This window comes from Odocoileus virginianus, chromosome 1 (genome assembly GCF_023699985.2).
Source record: "Odocoileus virginianus isolate 20LAN1187 ecotype Illinois chromosome 1, Ovbor_1.2, whole genome shotgun sequence".
In the NCBI taxonomy this organism is placed as follows: Eukaryota; Metazoa; Chordata; class Mammalia; order Artiodactyla; family Cervidae; genus Odocoileus; species Odocoileus virginianus.
Genome location: NC_069674.1, coordinates 99,939,659 through 99,964,396, shown reverse-complemented (window position 1 = coordinate 99,964,396; position 24,738 = coordinate 99,939,659). Strand labels below are relative to the sequence as shown.

The 24,738-nt window shown below is 43.2% G+C and overlaps 2 protein-coding genes across 12 annotated transcripts in view; one reads left to right on the top strand and one right to left on the bottom strand.

Annotated features, from left to right (window-relative positions):
• The window catches only part of SGCE (sarcoglycan epsilon), a 71,281-nt gene extending 59,889 nt beyond the window's left edge, over positions 1-11,392 (bottom strand). For 2 of the 11 annotated variants that reach the window (XM_020882667.2, XM_020882675.2), the window contains exon 1: positions 11,180-11,389. In XM_020882667.2, coding sequence (XP_020738326.1) covers positions 11,180-11,288 — 109 coding nt within the window. In that variant the 5' untranslated portion in view covers positions 11,289-11,389. Of the gene's footprint in view, positions 1-11,179 lie in introns of all 11 variants that reach the window. The other 9 variants (XM_020882669.2, XM_020882673.2, XM_020882668.2 and 6 more) reach the window with 6 other exon arrangements.
• A 118-nt stretch (positions 11,393-11,510) lies between these two features.
• Positions 11,511-24,267, top strand: PEG10 (paternally expressed 10). The gene is given in 3 exon segments (XM_020882681.2): positions 11,511-11,801; positions 17,979-19,162; positions 19,165-24,267. Coding segments are annotated over 3 exon segments (2,364 nt in total). The 5' UTR covers positions 11,511-11,796; the 3' UTR covers positions 20,340-24,267.
• The last annotated feature ends 471 nt before the right edge of the window (positions 24,268-24,738 follow it).

Genomic DNA, 24,738 nt, shown 5'->3' with positions numbered 1-24,738 from the left:
TAGGGATGTGGGCTTTGCTATTTAATAAAAGCCATTGAAGAGTTGTGAATAGTGACTGATTGCTGATGGTCTAATCAAAATGTCAAGGGATAGAAATAACAAATAACTTAGTCCGACACCACTGTCCAAGTCAATAGCAGGATACGCCAAATGAAGTGTAATCTCGTTAACATACTTACCTTAGAACCAAATGTCAAGTCTTCTCTGCCCACTGTTTCATCTGTCTCTTTTCCTATTTCACTCAAAGGGGACACAGATGGGGACACAAAGGGGAGCATAAGTGGGATACACAGCTCAGGCCCTCCTCATCTCTTCCCCTCTCTCACCACTCCCCACGTCATTATGTCTCTCCTTTGCCCTCTGTTTTCCCTTCCCTTTTTCATGCAACTATCCTTAATATTTTGAAAACTGTCTCTTATACTGAAATCTTCTTTTTATATTTTTCTCTAAAAAATGTTAGCTGACATTATCATTGGCTACCAAGTTTTGTGTGTTAGGTGCAAGGTACTAAAGGTTTTCTATATAACTATTTCAATCCCTACATCATCAACTATGTAAAATAGGTATTATTAGTTCCATTTTAAAATAAGAATAAGGACTCCTAGGAAATTATATAACTTAATCCCAGATCATATGTTTACTAAGTGGCCGAGTTGGATTTTGAACCCCTTTCTTGGCTGACTGCAAAGTCTCCATCATCTACTTATCAATACTATCCCCAAATGGTTAAATGAGGATGCAATTTGTGAGCTATATTTTTTATGTAATTTGAGACATTATTATTATTACCAGTAGGTCCTCTTCAACTTGTTTTTCTTTCTAGACGAAAATAAGTTTTCCCTGCCTGCTAGATTAGAAATAGCTAGCAACAAGGAAATGCCCATGGAAATTAATCCTGTGTGTTAGGTACAGACACAAACAATTCATTAAAAGAAGAAAGTTAAAAGGTTAGTTGGAACCTACGGAGAGAAAAATGGTTTTGCTGAGAACTGTCCACCCCAACCTCCAAGGGAGTCAAGGAAAAATATTCCTAAGAGAAATATAACAGCAAGAATCTAAACCAAGAATGCCAGAATAAGAAGCCTCTAAACTTTGTTAAACAGCAGAGCCTGGCAGGGCAGAACATAAACAATTATTTAATATAATGTAAAGCTATTAGAATTTCATAATTTTAGCATAAGCTTGGTAAGATTTTAGGCTTCAGAGTGAAATAAAAATTAAGAATACAGAAAGGCTGGTGTTTAGTGTTTAAAATCAGCATCTCTGGAGACAGAGCACCTGGCTTCAAAATCCCAGTTTCTGTCCACTGGGCAAGTTATTCAAGGTCTCTGAACCTCAGTGTCCTCATCTGGTGGGAACAAAACAGTGCTCACTTCACAGAGACATCGTGAATATACGTAAAACCCTGAGAAGAGTGCCTAACACACATTCTCAAAAAATGAGTTATTATTACATTTAAACTTCACTTAATATGAAGGAAATTTTAGATTTCTTTAAATGTGTTTTATTTTTTAAAAAAAACAGACATTCATATGAAAAAACCATTGTCACTACAGTTGGCATTACAGAATAGAGAATTCTTTTTTTTTTTTTTCTCCTTCACAGTCAGGAGACACATGAAAAAATGATATTTGTATAGCGGAGTGGAGCAAACGCTGGAGACTGCTCTCCAGCCCAGACGAACGCCCAGGGGTTCCAACCATTCCAAACTCCACAGGGCTAGGAAGCCGGTATGTTAGCAAGTCTTCATTCCCAGTATCTGCCAAGGCAAACTGGTGCAGAGATGCAGTTTAACCCTTCTGAGGAAAGCCAGGTGCAATGAGAAGCAAGTTACATTGACATCTGTACTCACTGACTGTCATAAACTCTTAGGTATTTATTCCGAAGAAATAATGCAACAAAAGCAAAAACTGCATAGGCACAAGAGTCAACTTTGCATCACACAGATCCAAACTGGAGAAAAACTGAAACAGCCAACCAAAGAAGCAGCGTTGCTTTGATAGAATAGTCTGTGGAGAAGGGAGGGTTATCCACTTCTCTTGTGGCTTTACCCTGTTGCTCAAAGAGCCCAACCAAGGCACATACTGGGTTTTCATGGATAGGATATAGTACTATCTATATTCTATCTCAAAAATACTAGATGAAGAAGGAGCACCACTGAGATCCTTGAAAATGGGATGCATAAAACATGCAATAGTTATATGCATAACAATTTAATGTCCCCATCTTCAAAATGTTGGACTGTTTTGAAATTATTAAAATTAGTGAAAGGTAGAATACAAAACACTACGCAGACTGAAATCTAGCCTAACAGTGCAATCTAGTGGGAAAGGATTAAAAGGCAAAGCAGTAAGAGTGACTGGACTCAGGAAGTAAAACTGTAGGAAAAAATTCTGTCCAAAATAAAAAATATATAGTAATACAATAATAATGAGTCTTTATTTGAAACTGTCATTATTTTTCTTTATTATGGAAGCCACACATTTTCACTGTAATACATCCAAAGAGTATAACCAGGAGGGTAGGAAATATAAAAGTTCCTTCCTACATATCTATTGTTGTCCCTCCAATGCCACTGCTAAGGGTCTCCCCTCTCAACAATCCTCATATCATCCCATATTCTATGCATATATACATGTTTGTTTGTACACAAATGCATACAAACACACACACACCATGCTTTTCTTTCCATGATGTGATCACATTTTTTTCCCTAACGTATATCTTGGACATGTTTACATAATATCACATTTTAAGACCGCACAGCTTTATGCTTTGTGACTCAGTCATAATTTATTTATCATCCCCTCAAGTTCTTGATCTTTCCCTTAAAGTCTAGTCTTCTGGCATTCCTTATGCTGAGAATGGCGTCACCATTCATTCTCATGAATACAACAGAAATCTAGAAATCACCCTTGATTTTTTTCCTAGAGAAATTGTCTCTGGTAACTCTCCACTCAAAATTCAACCCCCGACCCACCCCTATTGCTGTTTACCCCTCAACATGTTCTTCCAAACATCTCCCCACCACCACTCCAGCGAGGAAGGTCATCTATTCCTCTCTATTCTGGATTGCTAAAGTAGGTTTGGAACTACTGCTCCTATTCTGACCCCTCCAATCCTTTCAACACAATGCAATCAAAGTGCTCTTTTTGAAATGCAAATTTGATGAAGTCCTGCTTAAAGCCCTCCAGAGAGGTAGGTTTTAGATTTTAGGATGAAGATTACATTCTTTAAGGTAGTCTAATGGGTCCAGCAAAACTTGCTCCCTGACCCCCGGATCCAGCCTCTTCATATTGTGCTTCCCCTTCTCCCCCGGCACCAACCTCACAGGACTTTCTAGAACAGCTTCTATTTGCTGGAGCACCGTGCTCCAGAGCTTCTACAGAGCTCTACCTTTGACCTCCAACATACCTTTCCTCTTCACCTCACTAACATCTACTCATCCTTCAGGTCTGAGTACCTTCTCAGATAAGCTTTCCTTAATTCCCCTGACTGGCCAAATCCCCTGCTTAGAAATTCTATTAGTGTTTGTAACACTTACCATAGTTCTAAGGGGACATTGATATGTGTGATTGATTAATCTTTGTCAACACCCTAGTATAAAAGTTCCCTAATCTAGGACCCTGTATTCCACAGTATTTAACACAGTCTCAAAACCAGTCAACACTCAAAAAATAAATGAATAAAAGAAGTACTAGTTAGTAAGAGGAGCCACTATTTTTTTCTAATTTTTCATTACTACTATCAATATAAACATCCTTATACTTTTATTTTTCATCACCCAAACGAGTATCTTTGTAAGCTAAACTCCTAGAATTTAAATGGCTAGACAAAAAATAACGTATATCTCAAATCTTGATAAGCACATGTAGCAACCTGTTCTGTTTCTAATTCTGCAGTACTGGCCTTTGATTAGAATCAGCTCTGTAACTCCAGAAGATGAAAGATGTTAAAGTGCTACATCGATTAACTCTTTCAGAGGAGAGAAAAGCCACTATCATTTTACTGCACAGTGAGGAACACCAATTTGCTAAGGAGAAAAGAAAAATGAAAAACCTTGAGGCTAATTTTTCTCTCCCTCTGCATTCCAAGGTAAAAAAAAAAAAAAATCAACTTTTACTTCTGTGCCTATTGCTGAAGAAATCCCAGAGAAACTAAAATATTTCACTTTAACTGCTATAGCAAAATTAACTGTAATCTCTTCTTTCATATGGACAGTGAATTCCAAATCTCCATAAGAATCAAAGTGGTGACCAAATGAATGAGTGGAGAGCTAAAGAATGGGAAAGAATTTACACTGGAGCTGCCTAACTCCTAAACATTTTTGAAATGAGCGGCTTCATTCGTCAGAAAAGAGAAATGTCTGCCTTCTGTGTCACAACATAAGCCGGGGCAATATCCGTGGTACAGAGTGCCAAAGAGCCAGTCTAAAAAAAACTGATTAGTCCAAGGCAATTAACTAGAAAATGAGACATGATAAAGATGAGTGCTTTTAAAGTGATGAAACACATTTAAAACACTACTGCATAAATACTGCATAGGCATTCTCAGATGAAGACATAAAACATAAGATTTTTACCAAAGTAACCCAGGAAGAAAACAGCACTTTTCTAACATTGAGTTTGGTAAGAATATAACATTAACAAGTATACCAGCAGTATATATTTCACAGCAACCTGCTTATTTCCTGAGATAACTTCCTAAAGTTTTAAAATTTAAACACTGGGGATTATTTACTTCCCAAACCCAGCAGCAGGAGCAAGTATTGCATTCAAGGAATTGCAAGTAGCCGCCTGCAGATCAGGTGCACGAGCGTTGACAAGCCAGGCACTCAAGCTTGAGCATTTCACTCTTGGAAATATGAGCTCAGCTCAGGAACGCCTGTGGCATCTTCAACAACTGGGAGCCGGGCCATCAGTCATTGCAAGCTGCCCAGCACGTTACTACAATCCCACAAAAGTGCATTACACTTTTATAAAAGATAGAAAAAATACGAAGAGAACGTGTTTAACATTTAAAATGCACTTCACATGTTCAGGGTTCCAGTGATCATATCTCTGACCTCACAATCTGAGTGGAGGAGAAAGTTCTGGGTGTGGGGAGAAGGGACAGGAGTGAAAGAAGCATGACAACGCTGATTTTAAAAGATGCCTGAAGAATGGTCTCTTTCTTCACATTTGTCATCAGAATCCCCTTAGTTTTCAAGGGTCACTCACAGGCATAAAAATCGTCACCGTGCAGTGAGATGCGTCGGGCTTATCATTTCTTAGAACTGAGGTCCTGTGTGCCGACTCCACTAAGGAACTTTGAGCAATCACATTTTCACAGTTGGAGATAGTAATCAAAATAAACAATCCATAGGCAGGTGGAAAGAAAATCTGCCCCAAGACATGTTTGAGACACGAAGCCGGTGCTCCTAGGGCAGTGAGGAACCGGGCTCACTTCAAAGGGAGTTAAAAGAGCACAAGGTCAGCGGCCCACTTTTGATCGAAAGGTTTTCTTTTCCAGTGAAAAGCTAAAAATTGTCACTGTTATGTATTACAAGGACACAGAAGAGGGGACTGCAGAAGGAAGAAGAATGGCCTCACATTTCCCCTGGGTAAGAGGCTCTAGCAGCGTAGGGCTCAGCTGTCCTGTCCCAGAGGCTGGCAGCAGTCTGCTCCCCCTTAACCCAGGGCGCCCCCGGGGCACCCGCAGCGAGAAACACCAGGGAAGGAACAACTTCAGGAAGCAACTGAAAGCCACTTTAGTTCTGAGTTTCACGTTTAAATGAAATGAGAAGGGAGGAGAGGATGCGTTAAAATGTCCAATTGCAGCTGCTTTCAAGTTCTAAGAAATCAGCCTGCAACACACAGGACTATTCTTTCTTTTAGACAGTTGATCAGAAAAAATAAAATGTTTACACCATGACATCAGTGTATCTCTGCTGTCCTGCACTAAAATGTTATCATGGCCTCAAATTAAATATTCATTGCAAGAAGGGTAAATATTTCTGACACTTGAAAATAAGAAACCAAGTAAAGGTGTTAAGTTGACTCCCTTCTTGAGCTTCACTGTTAGAAAGGTCTCAAGTGGAAACCCATCTCTATCTTTCACCCACTACAGCCGGTTCTGCTTTCTGAAGCAAAGAGAAGAGTTTAGGTCTACTTTTAGTCTTTAAGCTAAATGTTTCCAGACCCTTTGAGGATACCTCCTATGACAAGATAGCCAGACCCCTCACCATCCCCACGGATTGTTCTGGAAGTGGTCTAATTTGTCAATGTCTCTCTTTAAATGTGACGGCCAGAAATGGACACAACACTACAGATGTGGTTACTCAGAGCAGGCTACTATTAATTTTTGTGACATATGGACACTACACTATTACTGGAATCTAAAATTGATTTAAAAAAAAAATTTGCAGCCACTGGTTCATATGAACTGTCCTTCTTCTCAAAAACTGCTACCATATAAAGTCATCTCCTTCCTTTATACAGGCCAATGAATTATGAGGCATTTACTGCTACAAAATATATTTTTGAATAGCACTGTAGCATACTTAAACCATATTAACTCTCAATTCTGTTATCTATTTGTAATAGTCTTTTTTGAAGTCCACCATGGATTTTAAAGCAAGCATCTTAGAACTTCATCAAAGTTATCCATAAAAATGTTGAAAAAGAGAAGACCCAGGGCAAAGGCTTGTGATCCTTCACCAGGGACAACTTCCAGACCCAAACCCAGTGACCAACACAGCTTGCCCCAGGCTCACAAAGCAATCCTGCTTGTCTATACAATATCTTACATACGAGAGCCTCCAAAAAGCCTTGACAAATGCTTAGCTGAAAGCAAGATTCACTTATCTTTCAAAGCAAAGTGTAAAAAATCTACACACATGAAAATTAAGAGTCAAGTGAAAATACATATGCACATGGAACAAAGACTAGAAGGAAAGGCACATCAATGCAAATGCTTGTTCTCCTGTCAGACTGTGGAGACTATTTTTTATTCAATACGGTCTTCACTATAGTTACATTGTTTGAAAACCTGAAGTCCCCGGAATTTTGCTTAGACAGAAATGTGCATGGAAGCTGTTCAGAAGCTATCTGCCTGAAACAACTTTGAGAGCATTGAGCCTCTATCTGATTCTACCAACCTGAAAACCCCAATCGGGAAAACCAGTCACTCGAAAAGACTTGTTGATCTTTAGAAACACTAGCTTCCTTTTTTCAATTCTGCAGTGCTGCTTGTGGCTTAATATTTCTAGAAATCAGGGAGGCAGCAAACTGAAGAACTGAATCCTAAAGTTTAGAAAAAGCCTCGATGTCTTGCATGCATGGGTGCCCATGTGTCTATCTGTCCACGTCTCTCTGTCTGCCTGCCTGCCTGCCTGCCCATGTCTGCCGGTCTTTCTGTCACATCTCTGTTGGAGACCTCGGAAAGGATAGAAAGAAACAAAATGCATCATGTTAATATTTCCGTGAAGCTCTGGACTTCACAGAGCTCCAGCCCAAGAATCTGTAGTGGACATGTAAACACATGTTATCTATTCACGTAGAGTCCTTTTTTACACCAAGAGTGGGTAATAAGATCAACAACAGAATCTACACTTGGGTGTTTAGAACTGAGGTAACAGTAAGTGAAAAGAAAAGGAACCAGATAGGGTAAGCATGGACACTTAGTAAAAAAGAAAAAAAAAAAAAAACACAAAGTGGTTATTTCAGAGAAAATGTGATCCATAAATACTGCACTTAAAACCCCAACCCATCTGAATAACTGACGGAGAACTTTTTAACACGTCAAGGTTTCTTCACTGCTTCAACATTTTATTTCAAGCCTGGTTTTCATCAGTTAAAATCAGTGCTAGAAACTGGATATGTGTTATCTTTCTCATCAGTTTTCTCTGGTGCTGTCTCTTGCTAATTTTCAATGTCCGAGAGACAAGTGAAAATTACACTTTGCTTAGAATAACAATTTGCCTACCACACTAGAATTTAAAGTAAATAAATGGGGTCGATCAACAGTTTTAAGATTTATGGCAAACTCTTTATAATAAATGGATAAAACGATCAAGTATTAAGTCCAATTAATATTTGACAACTGAACATTTTACTTCGCTGAGAAATAAATTTTTCCTACCACACTAAAAGTTAAGTCAAATGCATGTAGTAAACCAGCAGTTTCATAGATCCAAAGCAAACTGTCACCTAAAACAGATAAAATGTCTAACTAGAAAGTCCAGTTATTGTTTGGCAAGTGAAAATTCCACTTTTTATGAAATACATTTTTCCTACTACCCTAGACATTAAGCTAAATATAAAAGGTAAATCAACAGCTTCACAGATACATGGCAAATTTTCTTAAATAAGTAAAATATCCAATTAGAAAGCTATTATATGACAAGTGAACATCCCACTTGGATTTGAAATACAATTTTCTTATTACACTTAAGTTAAACACAGGTAGTTAATCAACAGCTTCATAGATCCACAGGAAATTCTCATTAAAATGGATTAAAGTGTTCCCATACAATGCCCAGTTATTATTTGATAAAGTAAATAATGCATTTTAGCATCTCTTTTTGCTATGCATGTAATCTTGTGCAGGACGGGTAAGAAACATAACACTGGGAACAAATATCTGAGAAAATCCAAAATTCACTTACGACATCAAATATCAAGAGTGTTTTAAATTCTAATGTATTTATGTGGGGGTGATTTTTAATGTTGTTCTGTGCTTTAGGTAACATAAAAATGTCATCTCAAGTATTTACCTATTAACACTGTATTTTCATTTTTATGTTTAATATTGTTTTGCTGCTTTAGATTAAAATTTTTTCTCAAAGCTGATTATCTATTGTTGCTTTTTTCCTCAGAAAAATCTATTTCTAAGCAAAGTAAAAATTTTTTCATATATATAGAATAAAAAACACAAGGATATATACCAGATTACTATGTGTGTGTTAGAACAGTGAGCTCAGAGGAAACTCTCAGTTCTTTGGTTTTAAATATTTTTGTACTAATGTTCATTTAAATTTCAATTAGAAAAAGTAAGGACTATTATTTCCATTTTTAAAAAGATTCTGAAAATTTAATGTTATTTAGATAGCTAAGGCTCCTTGAAGAGAAAAAAATGAGGAAATTAACTTGATCCCATTTTTAATTTTTAGAAATTATACACATGCAACTCTATGAAAAATATACATTATTTAGGCACATGTATATGTATAGAGAAAGTAGAGTCCATAATGTTTACTGGGGTTGTCACAGGATAAAGAGGTTACAGGTGATCCTGATTTTCTTCTTGAGTTTTTTTCCCAGTTTTCTGGAGTTTTTCCCCCTAAACTTTGTACAATGAATAGGAATTACTTTTATTATGATAAAGATAACACTAAAGCTGGGTTTCTTCCTCCATCCACCCCACCAAAAAAAGTCCTGGCTAACATTCTGAAATAAAAATTCAAATAGGTTCAAATTAGCTCAAACTTTTTAGATTTTTAAACCTGAGTTTTCTCTATCACCTATCCTGTATTTTAATCTCATTTTTTAGAAAAAGAATGTCTATCAGTTAGCAAACAACTAGATGAAGTAACTTTCCGGGATTTACAAAATGGTAAGAATTTGACTGTCTAGCGGTCACCAGAACAGTATTCTAGAAAACATAAGAAATCCTGAAAGCATTCAACATTGCAGGGAAGAGTGAACATCCTAAGCGTGGAAAAACACTAAGGCACTTCTAAACACTATAATTATATTCACCCAACTGCCTAGGAAAATATCTCTCAGTGTTGGAAATCTGCACTTCATTTATTCATATATCTGATGGTCAATATTTTATTTCTGATTAAAAAGTAGAGTTTCAATAAACGTGCTAGAGTTTTGTTTACTCTTAGAAAGGCTGGCTTTAACTGAGATCTCTACCATTCTGTCATCTACAACGGGTCAAATTCTTATCTATCCTCTACGTACAAACTAATATGTAGCAATGTTACTCAAATCTGCTATTTTAGCCTTTAAATACAAATGTGTCTCATCTGGGTCTCAGGAACCTCACTCAGTTGTAGCCAATTTGTTTTTTCATTTTAACTTCTTTTACTAAGATTATCAACAGACTGTCCCTTTTCTCAGCGCCTAACACTTTCTTAAATTGAAATCCACGTTAAGGCTTTTTTATTTCAGCATCCTTCCTCATCAGTATTTTAGTCTTGTAACTCATTGCAATTTTCTCTAACGTAAAATATATACGTTTATAAACATACACAAATATTTGTGGCCAAATCTTGGCAACACGCTTCAAAGGATTAAACTTGCGGTTACCGTGACTAAAGGTATTCATTCACCCTACAAGATTTGGAAAAACATAACGTTGCAGGGAGATCCATGTCTCCGCGTAAACCTCGTAATCATCACCAAAAGGCCGTAGCTGGGAGTCTCCGAAGCCCGCCAAATACACTGGAGGCATCCACAGCTGTTTTTAATTGTCTTCGCTTTCTCGAAATAGTGTAGTTGGGGCAAACCGTTGTGTTTGCAGCGTCTCTGGCCCCCAGCCGAGGTTAACCCTGACCTCAATGCCCTGTTTAGCTCCTACCATTTCACGATTCCATTTCCCTGCTCCGCAAAACCTAAGAAAAATGAAATTTCCGTTGCCGAGAAATTCGCTTAGGAAGAAAGGAGAATTAGGCGTGTCAGATGCATATTTTTATGTTCTCTCCAGATCGGATTCAAGAAAAGGGGGAAGAAAAGATGTGGTGTGTTTGCAGAGCTGAGCACAGCTCGACACCCATTTCCTATGGCTCGCCTCGGGGCCACATTCGCAAGGTGAGCCCCCACCCCCCAGAGGGTCGACGACCCCCAGCCTTTGAGGCAGGGATCCAGAGAGGTTCACCACCCAGACTGCTGGGGATGGGTGGGGGGCAATGGGAATGGAAACTGGAGATGGAATTTCGGCGCTGCTGGGTAGGGAGGGGCCCGCGGGGGCGCAGAGAAAAAAGGCCAGGGGTGAAGCCTGGCTAGGGAAACACAGGGCCCCAGAAGTGGGGTGCGGGGCATCTCGGAGGAAACGTGCACTGGGGACTCCGCAGCACGAAGGGCTCATGCCCAGGAAATGCACCCAGGTCCCCCAAACCCGGGAAGGGGTGGGGGTGGAAAAGCAGCGGCCTGTTGGCCCCAGGACCTCCCGTCGCGCGCGGGCCACTAACCTGTCAGCAAGAAGGTACCAGTGGTCGCGGGGCTCATCCTGCGTGTCCCCCGACCCTGTCCCGTCCAAGCACAAGGGTCTCCCAGCTCCCACCACCGGGGCAATTGCATTCTTGGCCTGGCTAGGCCGGCAGTCCTCGATTCTCCCCTCCCCTCCCTTTCTTCTTTCCTCCCAGCTCGGCCAGTTCAGCATCAGCATCCTGCACCCCCTCCTTAATCCCGAACTCCCTCTAGCGGCGGGCCACTGTAGCGGGGCCATCGCCCCCACCCCCATCTCCCCCATCCCCCCATCCCCTCCGCCCCCGCTCCCCCTCCACCCCCCCTAGCCCGCAGAGCACGCTGGGATTTGGCGCCCCCCTCCTCGGTTCAGCCTATATAAGGCTCCCGGTCGGCGCTCTCGGTACACGCGCTTCAACTTCGGTTGGTGTGTGTCGAAGAAACCTGACTACGACCTGAAGAGACCAGCGGAGACGGACCACCGAACCTCCAGGAAGGTCCGCTGAGCGGGCTCGCGTCCGGAGCCACTCCGGGCTGCCGAGCACCCAGCGGCGCCCACGCCTGGCACAGGTGTGGGACCCCGTCTTTCCAGCCTTCGCAGAGGAGTCCTCGCGTGGTGAGTATGCGGTGAGGATGTTTCTTTTTCTTTAAGATCACGCTCTTTCCCCGTTCTTATCGAGAGCTGCAGGAGATGGAGTAGCGCCCCGAATGTCTCCATGCACACCTTGTCACGCCTTCACTGGCTGCACCCCAAAACTGCGTGAAGAATCCAAGCCTTCAGGGCTTTGATTTCTAGTACCTGAGTCTAGATACGGGTTGTAGACAGATATGAGCTGCGGACAAACATGAGCTGCAGACAAACATGAGCTGCAGACCCATTTGCAGATGTTCTGCAAAGTGATATCCGCTACAAACTAATAGGCGCTTCAGATGCGCTGCAAACTGATGAGCGCTTCAAATGCGCTACAAACTGATAAGCGCTTCAAATGCGCTAAAGACCCGATAGGCGCTTCAATGCGCTACAGACTAATGGGCGCATCAGTGCGCTACAAAGCGATGGGCGCGTCGACGCGCTATAAACTGATGGGCGCTTCTTTTGCACTGAAACCAGTATGAACTGCAGCGATTTATGAATTGCCGCGATTTATGAACCACAGACTGATGACTGATTTGCGCTTCAAATGCGCTACAAAATCAGAGCTGTAGAAGATTAGCGCTACAAAAATGATACGCTAGCACTACAACGGCGCCTCGTTGCGCTACGAGACACAGGAACCGCAGGGGTGCACGAGCTGTGGAACGGTTTATACCTAAAATGCGCTACAGAGTAATAACAGCTGCAGAAATAGACAAGCTGCACTGTTTTGCGCTACAAAGAAACCAGTTGAAGCGGACAGGAGCCGAAGAGTAAGATCACTCTGTTCTTAGAGGAACCCCACCCTTTGTCTCTAACACACCTTTGGAATGGCTCCCACTACGTTTTTCTACAGGACGGTTCTCTGCATGGTGGTGCTGTTAGACAAAATGGAGCCCGGGGCAAAAATTAGTGTTTAACATTCTGCCCACACCATTCCTGCTATGGCAGCGGAGTGGAGGGGCTCTGACCGTGCGTAAAAGGGAATCTTTTGGTGGTGGCAGGGCTTCCTTGCTTAGTTGCGCTTGACTGAAGTGGCGGTGTAGTTGTAGTGGTGGCGCGAATTGGCATTCCAGCAACAGTTTGTGGAAACTGTTGGTTTGCTTAGTATTGGGAGGCGCGGGGTGGGGGGGGGACTGGATCTGGGGGTGATTGCTCTTGTTGCATGAAATGAATCTGGCTGGTGGAGGCTGGTGGGAGGGGTTTGGGGAGGGGGGGATCCTGGGAGAGGCGTGCAGCCCGTCTTAGACCTGCCCCGCCCATTCTAGCGCGCCTTCTCTGCAGTGTCTGCTCAGAGCAGGCTTAGCGCCGCCCAGCGCCTGCTCAGAGCGCGCCTCTTCTGTGGCGCGCCTTCCCAGAGCGCGCCTTCTAGATCCCGCTTCCCCTGAGCCCGCCTCCTCTGAGGCGGCTTCCCTAAACCCCACCTTCCCCCGAACCAACCCCCCCCCCTTAGGTCGCACCTCCAGACCCCGCCTCTCTCTGAGCCGCCTCCTCCGAGGTAGCTCGTCCAGACCCCGCCTTTCAAAACTTGGCCCCACCCTGAGCCTGCCTCTTCTGAGCTGGCCTATGGCCCCGCCTCTCCAGAGTGCACTTGCGCCTGCGCAGTGTGAGCCCCCAACCATCTCGTCAGGGTCCCCCCACCCCCACCCCTCCTTTGCGCCTGCGCACCCTTGCTGCCTGAGCCTGGCTGCACAGCCCCGCCCTCCTGCGGTTTCTCTGCTGTGGTCTCTCTCATGTGCAGGTTTTGCCTTTTATCCACTGGTGTCTAATAAATAACATAATAATATATAAGGACAACTAACAATAATGACAATTATACATGGCATTAAAAAGCCACTTTTTATAAGCACTTTGTATATATTAAATAACATAAACCCACAATTTAAATTCCTGATAGTGGGTTATGAAGGGTGCTTCCAAACTGACATGGCTGGAGCCTCTAAAGGCAATCTAGCTAAATGTTTTTACTACAAATGAAAAATAAAATAACATTTTTAAGCTTTAAGGTTTTTTAAAATCTAAATAAAAATTTTTTTTTAATTAAAAAACTTTTAAAAGTGTTTGGAACACACTAGTGGACCTTTGTGGTGGGACCCAATGGAATCATATGCTTTGGCGAATACAAAATAAAGAACTTGAACTTGGTTTCACAGGAGTTTTAAGTAACTTTGTTGGTGCTGCTGGCTTGGCCTCTAAAGGAGGATGAGGTGTATTTCTGGATTTTTTTCTTGGAACGCTAGGGCATTAGCCCTGGCTAACTTGCCTACATATTATTAATTGGGTCTGGCATATTGTAGGCACTGGTTAAATGATCAGAGTAAAATGGTTTATTCAATGTCTTCCTTGGTGTATGCAGGTGTTTTCTGATTTTTTGTTCCTGGCTGTTTCCTGTGGTGTTTTGCTGTCCTGGGTTGTCCAAGATGCTGTTTGTTTTATCTTGCTGACATTTAACAGGATCTTAAAAAAAAAAATTGCATTTTTAAACTTGAATATGTAAGCTGTAATTATAATTCAAAACAGCCAAATTAATTCAAAACACTAAAAGTAATTAGCTTTTTTATAAACTAAAAAACAATGCTAATTATTTAAATTTGGGGCAAGTGGATTAGTTAATGGTACATAATTGTCTAAAATTTGTGTAATGTAACAAAATGGTTACATTACAAAATATAGATTGAAGGTTTTAGCTGGCATTTTAAAATATCTGCATAAAACAAATTTATAGTTTACTGCCAGTCAGATATTTATGTTTCTAATTAAATGAAATTTTAAAGCCTGGTTCCGTATGTTATAAACCATGAACCAGGACTGTTACAGGGGCATTTGGAAGCATTGGCTCCCCAAAGTTGTCACTCCCCACCAGTCACCCCCCCCCCCCCACACACACACACACACACACTGCCTCCAACAAGTATATAGTCTGTGGATAACATAATTACAGCTTCAAGTCCCCAGGTCCCATTTACCTACCTTGCAGCCCTAACCCCGCTTCTCTTTGGAAATTGTGTCTGCATTATAAAAAGGTTCAAAACAATGGTTTTTAAAATGTGCATATTATTAGAATTTACATTTCACTAACTGTACAGTTCTCAAAAAGAAATGTGGCCATTTGCAAATGTAAAACAATTAAGCATTGTTTGGTGAAGTGTCATTTACTAGAGTGATACTTAATGTGTGATGGTTTTATGCTACTGTTGTGCTTTGGTGTCTTCGGTGGGGGCGTTGAGGGAGGGTAGGGTGGGGGGAATAGAAAGTTTCAAAAATCCTTGTGAAGAGTCAAACATTAATCAAATGTATTTAATTCTTAAATAGAGTGATACTGAACTGTTTTTCATGTGTAAAGGTGGTGTCTGTCCCGGGTGGCTTAGCTATATGCTGTGTGTTCTTTGAGGTTTTATTTTAGGAATGGGGCCTTTTGACCCCACCTCTGCAATCCAGTCCCTACTAAGGAGGCATTTAAGGAGCCATAGTCCTGTTGTTCACATCAAGTCACAGTGCCCCTGTTGCCTGTGATCTGCTGCTCCAGTTGCCGTCTACACATTTGTAAACTTTACTTCTGCTCTTAACTTGCTTGCCCACTACCCTATCAATGTTAATGGTTAAACAACTCTGTTCTGAGCAGTTGACCCTTTTAGGACTGAAGAGTCCCACCCCAAAATTACAAACCCTGCGGTGGGAACCTTAAGCTTGATACTGGTAAAAGTTAGGGACCTCAAACTAGTAATCTCACAGGTCAAATAGGGCCCTGAATTTGTTTGACCGGCACTGGATTTAAAAATCACACAAGGTTTAAAAGAGTTTGGGGCGGGGGGCAGTGGGTGGGGGTATTCATCCCCAAGTGAAATAACTGTGGCCCCTCCCTACTGTCCAGTCTCTGCACATTTCTATTACCTTCTTGTCCCCAAAAGCATTTGAATTTTAAGGTCTTGCCCGTCTTCTGTTTCCATAAACAATTCAGTGATTGTTTACTGATTTCCTAATGTATTGTTATTTTTGTCCTGTCCTTGTGTTTTGCAGATGTGAAAACCATCAGACCTGGGCCTCAATAAAGCCCACCCCAGTGACTGTGATTGACATATAGGTGGTTAACCTTTCTGACCTGCTCCAGCCATGCTGTGAAATGCCTTTTCCGAAGTCTTGTCTCTAACTTTTGAAAGTATTAGTGTTTTGATGACAGAAGTGGCACTTGAGTCATCGTGACATGACACAATGACCTGTGCTTATTAGTTGCTTTTTAATGGGACATTAAAACACTTCATTTAATTAATAACAATGGCATCATTTTGTGACCTCATATTTTGAGTGTCACCAATGTAATAGTCTTCAAGCAGTTGGACATGAAACAATGTCACAGGCTGTGATGTGTTAATTACATCTCATTTTTTCTAAACCCGAATGTCTTATCTTGTATGTCAACTATTCATTGTTTCCGTAGTCTTAAGTTATTAAAGTAATTAAGTAGCAGTTTAAAAATATTAAAATGGCACAGTAATTCTGTACCTAAGGACTCTGCTTGCTGCCAGTCCTTGAAGAGGCAGAACCAACAGCCCGGGGCATAAGGGAAGATGGCTGTGGGTGGTGGGGCTGGGGCAGGGAAGGGGCCTAAAGAACTTGGAGGGGTCTCAAAAAGAGGAGGAGGAAGGGGTATTTCTCTGCAGCCAGGCACCATGTTTAATTACCGTCACCTTCCCCCCACCCCCGCCCCCACGCACACCCGCATACCCTATTGATGAAATATTAGCAATTTTTCACCTAACTTCTCTGAATAGCCTGTTTACTTTTGTGGCTTTATTTTACATAATTAATTTGGTGTCTGTTTTTGCCTTGCTGGGTCAGAAAGGAATAGGTGTCTAGGACTGCCAAGTTAAAATGTAATGAATAGGCAGTCTACTGGCTTTATATATTCTATTTTTAAAGTTTTGAGCACTTTCCTAGTTTTCCAAATAAGAACACTTAATGCCCATTTTAAAAATCATTGATGTGTTACCATAATTACTCTAAATGAATTTAACCCTATTTCCAGGCAGTACACATGCCCCTGTGTGCTGATTTATTTATTATATATGTAATTTATTGTCACCCTACCCATAATTAGGGCATTAAGTCCGCTCATCCCTTCCCCCTCACAGTCATTCACCCCTATGGACACAGTCTTTTTCTTTAAAAAAACGAGTATCTTTAGGTGGGATGTGGGACCCAGGTTACCATAGTTGCAGCCCCTCCCTGTTTTAATCTTAGCCTCATTATACAGAAAGTTAAAGTTTCTGTTTTTATTAGTAACTTTATTAATATTAGCTAACAGTTGAATATGCACTATGTGCTTTACTTGCATTATCTAATTAAACCCTCATTGTAAGTCTGAGGGGCACTGTTATTGGGCTTCTTTGAAGGTTCTGTTTTATAGCCCAGCTACTTCTAAGAGGCGTCAATCAATAACTGTGGGTTGACTGCATGATAAGGAGGGAAACCAATATATACAGGTTGCTGCCCAGTACCATTTCTGCCCCAAAGGGGAACTCTAATTAGGGTCTGAAAAGGAATTTAGACAGTCCTCTATTGGCTTTGTGGCAGTTGTCGTGTGTTTTGATAACTGTTAATAGTTACCTTCTCTGTAAAGGTGGATCAGGGTCCTGACAGTGGGCCAGAGTGCCACCCCACCGATGGGTTGATGAATACAGGCATTGGGATATTCAAACATCCCCCCTCCTTCTTTTCCTTGTTTTTCTATTGGCTGGAATAGTAGCTGTTTTTCCAGTAACAAGTAGTTACCATGTTGGCTTTATTTTACATAATTTTTGGTATCAATCTTTGCCTTGAAGGTTTCTTGCTCTGCTTATAAAGTTTCTTATTTGGAGTGTCTCTAAATTATTTATTAGTCAGTAAAGGTAATCATGCTGCTTATAAGAGTCACGTATTATTAAATTATAGTGAACAGGTGATTCTTGAGGAAAGGATCATTTGGACATCAAAGAGGAGGATCTTTTCATTGTCCACAGTCCTTTGATAAACATCTTTTTTTGTGGGGCTTTGGTCTGTTTAACTATCGATGTAAACAAGGGGAATAAAGCGATACTTTAAATGCTCATGTATTTAAAGTACTTCAGCAGATACTTCGTATTGTGGTGCTTTGAATGCATGTGTTGAATTTATGCTTTTATCTTCACTTACAGAAACAAAAGGCTTCTGAAAACCAGAAGGCGAAAAGGTGGACGTGGAGGCCAGGACACCGGCCTCCATTCCCACAGGAGTGAAGCTACTACGCCCGGGAGGTCTCCTCCCACCTCAACCATCACCCTGGGGCCCGACTGCCCACCTCCTCCGCCTCCTCCTCCCCCCAACGATCCTTCCTCCCCCTCCAACTCCCCCTGCAGCAGCCAGAGGGGCCAGTACAACCCCAACCTGGGAGAAGGCCGGCGGGAGGATCTCTCGGAAGAGATCAATAACCTCAGAGAGAAGGTCATGAAGCAGTCCGAGGAGAACAACAACCTGCAGAACCAGGTGCAGAAACTCACCGAGGAGAACACCACCCTCCGTGAGCAAGTGGAGCCCGCCCCCGAGGAGGAAGAGGACGACATCGAGCTCTGCGGGGCCGCCGCCGCCGCCGCCCCAGCCACCCCAATCGAGGAGGAGTGCCCAGAAGACCTCCCCGAGAAGTTCGACGGCAACCCAGACATGCTGCTTCCCTTCATATCCCAGTGCCAGCTCTTCATGGAGAAGAGCACCCGCGATTTCTCCCTCGATCGCGTGCGCGTCTGCTTCGTGACCAGCATGATGACTGGCCGCGCCGCGCGCTGGGCCTCGGCCAAGCTGGAGCGTTCCCACTACCTGATGCACAACTACGCAGCCTTCATGACCGAAATGAAGCATGTCTTTGAAGACCCCCAGCGGCGCGAGGCCGCCAAACGCAAGATCAGACGTCTGCGCCAGGGCATGGGGTCGGTGGTTGACTACTCTAATGCTTTCCAGATGATCGCACAGGACCTGGATTGGAACGAGCCCGCCCTGATCGACCAGTACCATGAGGGCCTCAGCGACCACATCCAGGCAGAGCTGGCGCACCTTGAAGTGGCCAAGTCGCTGTCCGCGCTCATCGGCCAGTGCATCCACATCGAGAGAAGACTGGCCCGGGCAGCCGCCGCCCGCAAGCCGCGCTCCCCGCCACGCGCGCTGGTGGCGCCGCATGTCAACAATCACCACCACCACCAGGTAGACCCGACCGAGCCCGTGGGGGGCGCCCGCATGCGCCTGACGCAGGAAGAGAAAGAGAGACGCCGCAAGCTGAACCTGTGCCTCTACTGTGGGAATGGAGGCCACTACGCTGACAACTGTCCTGCCAAGGCCTCGAAGGCTTCGCCGGCGGGAAACTCCCCGGCCCCGCTGTAGAGGGACCTTCAGCGACCGGGCCGGAATTAATAAGGTCCCCCCAAGATGATGCTGCATCATCTCCACACTTGCAAGTGATGCTCCAGATTCATCTCCCGGGCCGACACAGCCTGTTCGTCCGAGCCATGATCGATTCTGGCGCTTCTGGCAATTTCATTGATCACGAGTACGTGGCCCAGAACGGCATTCCTCTGAGAATCAAGGACTGGCCCATACTTGTAGAAGCAATTGATGGACGCCCCATAGCATCGGGCCCAGTGGTCCATGAAACGCACGACCTGATCGTTGACTTGGGAGATCACCGCGAGGTGCTGTCGTTCGATGTGACTCAGTCTCCGTTCTTCCCCATCGTCCTGGGGGTGCGCTGGCTGAGCACACACGATCCCAACATCACGTGGAGCACCCGATCGATCGTCTTTGATTCTGAATATTGCAGATACCACTGCCGGATGTATTCTCCAATACCACCACCTCTCCCACCACCAGCACAACCGGCGTTCTATTACCCGGTAGAGGGGTACAGAGTTTATCAGCCTGTGAGATACTACTACGTGCAGAATGTGTACACCCCAGTGGATGAGAACGTCTACCCAGACCACCGTCTGGTAGACCCAAACATAGAAATGATCCCCGGAGCACACAGTATTCCCAGCGGACATGTCTACTCACTGTCCGAATCTGAAATGGCAGCCCTGCGCGATTTCGTCGCCAGACACGTGAAGGATGGGCTGATCACTCCCACCATCGCGCCGAACGGAGCCCAAGTTCTCCAAGTGAAGAGAGGGTGGAAGCTGCAAGTTTCTTATGACTGCCGGGGTCCCAACGGTGTCACCATCCAGAATCAATATCCTCGACTCACAATTCCAAATTTAGATGACCAAGCTCACCTGGCGACCTACACTGAATACGTACCTCAAATTCCAGGATATCCGACCTACCCCGCCTACGCCGCGTACCCGACCTACACGGTAGGATTCGCCTGGTACCCCGTGGGGCGAGATGGACACGGGCGATCCCTCTATGTCCCCGTGATGATCACCTGGAATCCTCATTGGTACCGCCAGCCGCCAGTGCCCCAGTATCCCCCGCCGCAGCCGCCGCCGCCGCCCCCGCCGCCGCCCCCGCCGCCGTCTTACAGCGCCCTGTGAATAGGTATCCAGCCCTTCAGGATCTCCAGCCTCAAAATGAACTGTTCAGCGTCGCTGACTGTGACTGTGTGCTACATCGGGCCACTGCGCCTTCAGACCAACCTGAGCACAGGCTCTCCTCTGAAATGGTTACAGAAGGCCAGGGCCACCCTGGACTGACACCCATCTCAAAGCACCCGCTGACCTCCAGTGTTTGGTGGGAGCAACAAAATATTTACCAACAAATTATCTCTGGTTTTCCACCTTAACTGCCAACCTAGTTAAAATCTGTCACAAGTTTACTTCCCAGCAATCCCTGGAGACCTGGGTTTTACCTGCAGAAACCTCCTGCACCATCTGAATGATGGGCTCTCAGTTTCCTCGTTAAACAGTTATTGAGAAGCTGATGCAAACACAGGAAATGCTGTTTTCTTCACTGAGGGGGAGGCGAGGAGGAGGAGGACCTGACTTTCCCTGCAGTTGAGGTACCTACAGCCTTGGAGGAGGGAGGCCTTATTAGGAAGCCAGTTACTGGTGCATTGCCAATGGCTTCCGTGATCTTCTGGCTGCACCCTTTGAAACTTCACCATCTCCAAACTCCATTTTCATGACTGAAAGAGTAGCAACTTGACCAGTTCTCCCGGGAGCAGGCAAAACCCCTTCAACGGAACACCTCAGGCCTCAGGAGGAAGTGTTCTCAGAGAGACGTGTGCATGTTTGAGTGTGCCTTCACATCCTGGTGCAAATCACATGTACCCAATAACTCTGACTTTGTCACAACACCTTACCATCACCATGCCAGCAATGGCTTCCACACAAAACAAAAAGCCTGGTAACCAGAGACTGTTGGTGGCTCCAGGTGGTTAGATATTTGTGAAATGTCATGTGTGAGGGCTAACGAGTAGCTTATGAGGACTCCTGAATCCCTGTACCCAACTCTTAAAGGAGAGACTCAGTTGATGGTACCACCTTGACCTGGAACTTCAGAAAGAATTTTCACGAGCATTGTTCACTGCCTGGAAGGGTGTCACCTGAAGTCTTGGGAGCATCTGTCCTTGTCTCTGCCTCCATATGCACCTGGGCATTTCATTTTCAGTCCCCTCACTAGACTATAGCACTAGGATGCTTGGCGGGGGGGAGTGTATTTTAGCATCCTCTAGGGGATGGAGCCGATAAGCTGCCAATGAACGAAAGGCCTCAGAAAGCAACCCCAAGCAACAGACACCACGAGGGTTGTCTTCAATCTGGTGACATCAGCTGGTGTCTCCTGGATGCTTTGTGCTAACCCGGGACTGCCTGACTTCCTTTAGCCTGGTCCCTTGCTACCGCCTTGAACTGATTACCTAATCTCTGTCTCTTGTTTACTACTGCCACTTACCCTGCTGCGGGATTTGACATCCTGCCTGCCTGGTTGCTGAGACTCCATTTTGCCGCCTTGGCACGGAGAAGAAAAAGAGGCAGGCTCCTGGGAGCTTGTGTTTCAACACACAGTCTCCAACAGTCTGAGCAGTAGAAAACAATATGGTGTATATTTCAAATAGCCTGTCATGAAGAGGAGTCCAGTGGTGAAGTTTCACTTTGCATCAGCATCACCCTTCATATATTCAGTATCACCCTTACCCTTGCATGTTTAAATACTTAAAAGTTTTAGCTGTAGGTTGATAGTATCCTTTAATAGTGTTTTAAAGTAGTGACTCTGCTTTCAAAGTTATTTCCATTGAATCACTATCCAACTCTTATTAAATCAATTAAAATTGATACATAAGGTAGTGTAAAATAGTTCTTTACTGTGAACTTCTCTTACAACACTGTGAATAAGAGGCTCCTCAGACTGGAGTACTTGTATAATAGTTCATCCTGTTCATCTTCAAACTTCTATTTTAACATCATCTATAGTTTAAAATTTTTTTTGATTGGGCCTTTAAAAATCAAACAAAATGATACACAAATTCAAAGGAAATACCTAATTGCCTAATTGACTATTTAATCCAAAACAACTTTTCCTTTTTTTTTTTTCAATGGAATCTGAAAGCTTGTCAGTCACTCATGTGTTTTAGGTTAATTTCTTTTTAAATGGTGCATTTGTGCTTCTGGACTTTTTGAAGCATCACGTCAGTTTACCTCAATCAATCAATCCATCCTCCATACATTTGAATTCAAGTTGCTTTGTGTCAAATTTACAGTTGTCAATTGATCTTCAAGCTGCAGAAGGCCTAGAAATGGGCTACTGTCTGCAGCCCCAGCATGTGCACACGGACATTGCCATCACTGCAAGCGGAAGTCTGGAGATGTGACAACAACTATCATGAGGGAGAATGGTGGTGTGGGTTAACAACTCACAGAGGAAATCCCTGACACACCTCTGGCTGTTTTGGTAGAGCTTGTGAAAATCTGTTTGGCAGTGTGTACTATGCACTATAGCTATATATATTATCTATATGCTTAGGTAGATGTTCAAGATAAGTAATCTCAAACTTATTCTATAGAATTAGAATTTTATTAAGTTTCCTTTAGCTCATGTGTTTTCATCAATTTTGTTTTAATTGAATACTTTAAAATTTTTTGGCATTTTCCAACAAGATGCCTTTATTTGTAAGAAAGGAGAAAGCAAATTGATCTCTAAAGAATATGGAAAGGGAGCAAAATAAAGACAAAGATGAGAAATAAAACATCAAAATTATTAGCAAAGCCAAGTCTGCCTTTTGAAACAATGACAAAATTGATTGACTTTTGGCCCAAATTTTCAGTGTTAGTTAAAAAAAATGAAGAAAGAAGATATAAGCTCCCATTGTTAGGCAGACCTGGAGAAAACTAGCTAAGGTCACCATGCTAGGTTGTTGAAATGGAGGAAGTTTAGGTACATTTCTGAAGGGTCAATTTAGTTTGAGCAATGAGGTACTTGTATTAGATCCTGGAAAATGGAGAGTTAGTTGGAATAAATCATGTGAGTTGGCACAGTGAACTTCAGGTGGACAAAATAAGAGGGGCACGCCTACACAGTGCAGTCAGGATTTCTGCTTAAGTTCGCAGGTACCTTTTGGGCTCCTGAATTGATCCAGTCATCATCCACCACAGACATCTAACATCAGAGTTCCAAGATTGGCAACAGAGAACACTCTGCTCGAAAGACCTGGGCAGAAAGGAAGAGAACCGCCTGCAGAGATGAAGAGTCTGATGGGAGCCATGCCACGCTCTCATCTTAAAGAAAGAAGGCGCGTCAGTTGGGATTGAGAGTTCTTTGTTGTTTCAGATTGTAGAATGCTATCAAATTGGTCTGTGGAAACTTTTCTTGTTTTTATTTCTTTGTGTAACGATTTAACTGGGGATATATATAATCATAAGTATTTTAGGGGGGGCTATTAAGTAATCATAAGTGGGTGGGATTAGTTAAAAAGCATGATACTCTGTTATTAGATACCTCTATAAGTAAACATGTGCACCTCCTTGTGATTCTTTACCCTATGATTGCTACCCCTAAAGATTTCAGATAAACTTGAAGGGAACTGCAGGGAGATCAACCTTTTTGGGGCTGTTGGACACGGATAGAAACTAGTGGGAGAAAGTTCAGGGATGATTGGATAAATAATCTAATAGAGGCTCTTTGCCCTGAGTATTAACTCTGGGGATTGAGATTGTAAGCAGTCTTTAGAGAGTTAAGATAGATAGATGCCCTTTGAGAAATGGTTGCTGGAGTGATATTGATAATGATAGATGGTAAAGATTCATGGAAGTTACAGAAAAGTGGTAAGAACCGTTGCTTATGCCCCTGTCAGTGGCCCTTCTCCTTACCCCTGCCCCTTCCTCCTAACGCTGCACTTCCACCTGCCCGCGCACCACCTCCCTACCCTTCCCCACTTACTGCTATTTACTCTGTATCTCGCTCTATTTACTAATGTATCAACTTATGTTATAATAAAAATTCAATAAAGATTTAGTGGTTAAGTGCAAACTGTGTCTTGATCATTTCAGCGTACACTGGACATGGAGTGGACGGGGTTGGGGGAGGACGGGGAAGGGGAAGGAGGAAAGGAGATGGGGAGGGAGGGGGAGGGGGAGGAAAGGATGGGTGGAGAGGGGAAGAGAGGGTGAAGGAAGAAGGCGGAGTGAGGAGGGTCGGGGAGTCTAGAGGATGGGGCTGGGGATGGAAGGGCAGTGGGGTGGGAAGGGTGGGGGTGCTATATATCAATCAAGCAACACTGTCCATTATTTACCCAGAATATTCCAAGAAATCCATGAAATCATTCCCAATGCAAACCTTTAATGTATACAATAAAGCCCCACAATTAATAGCAACTCTATGGACATAATATTAAAACCTTTCTAAGCTGAAAAACATTAACATAAATTAAGGCCACACAATTAATAGAGATTCCGTTAACATGTATAACTATTTTTATATGAATTTACCATGGGGTCACAG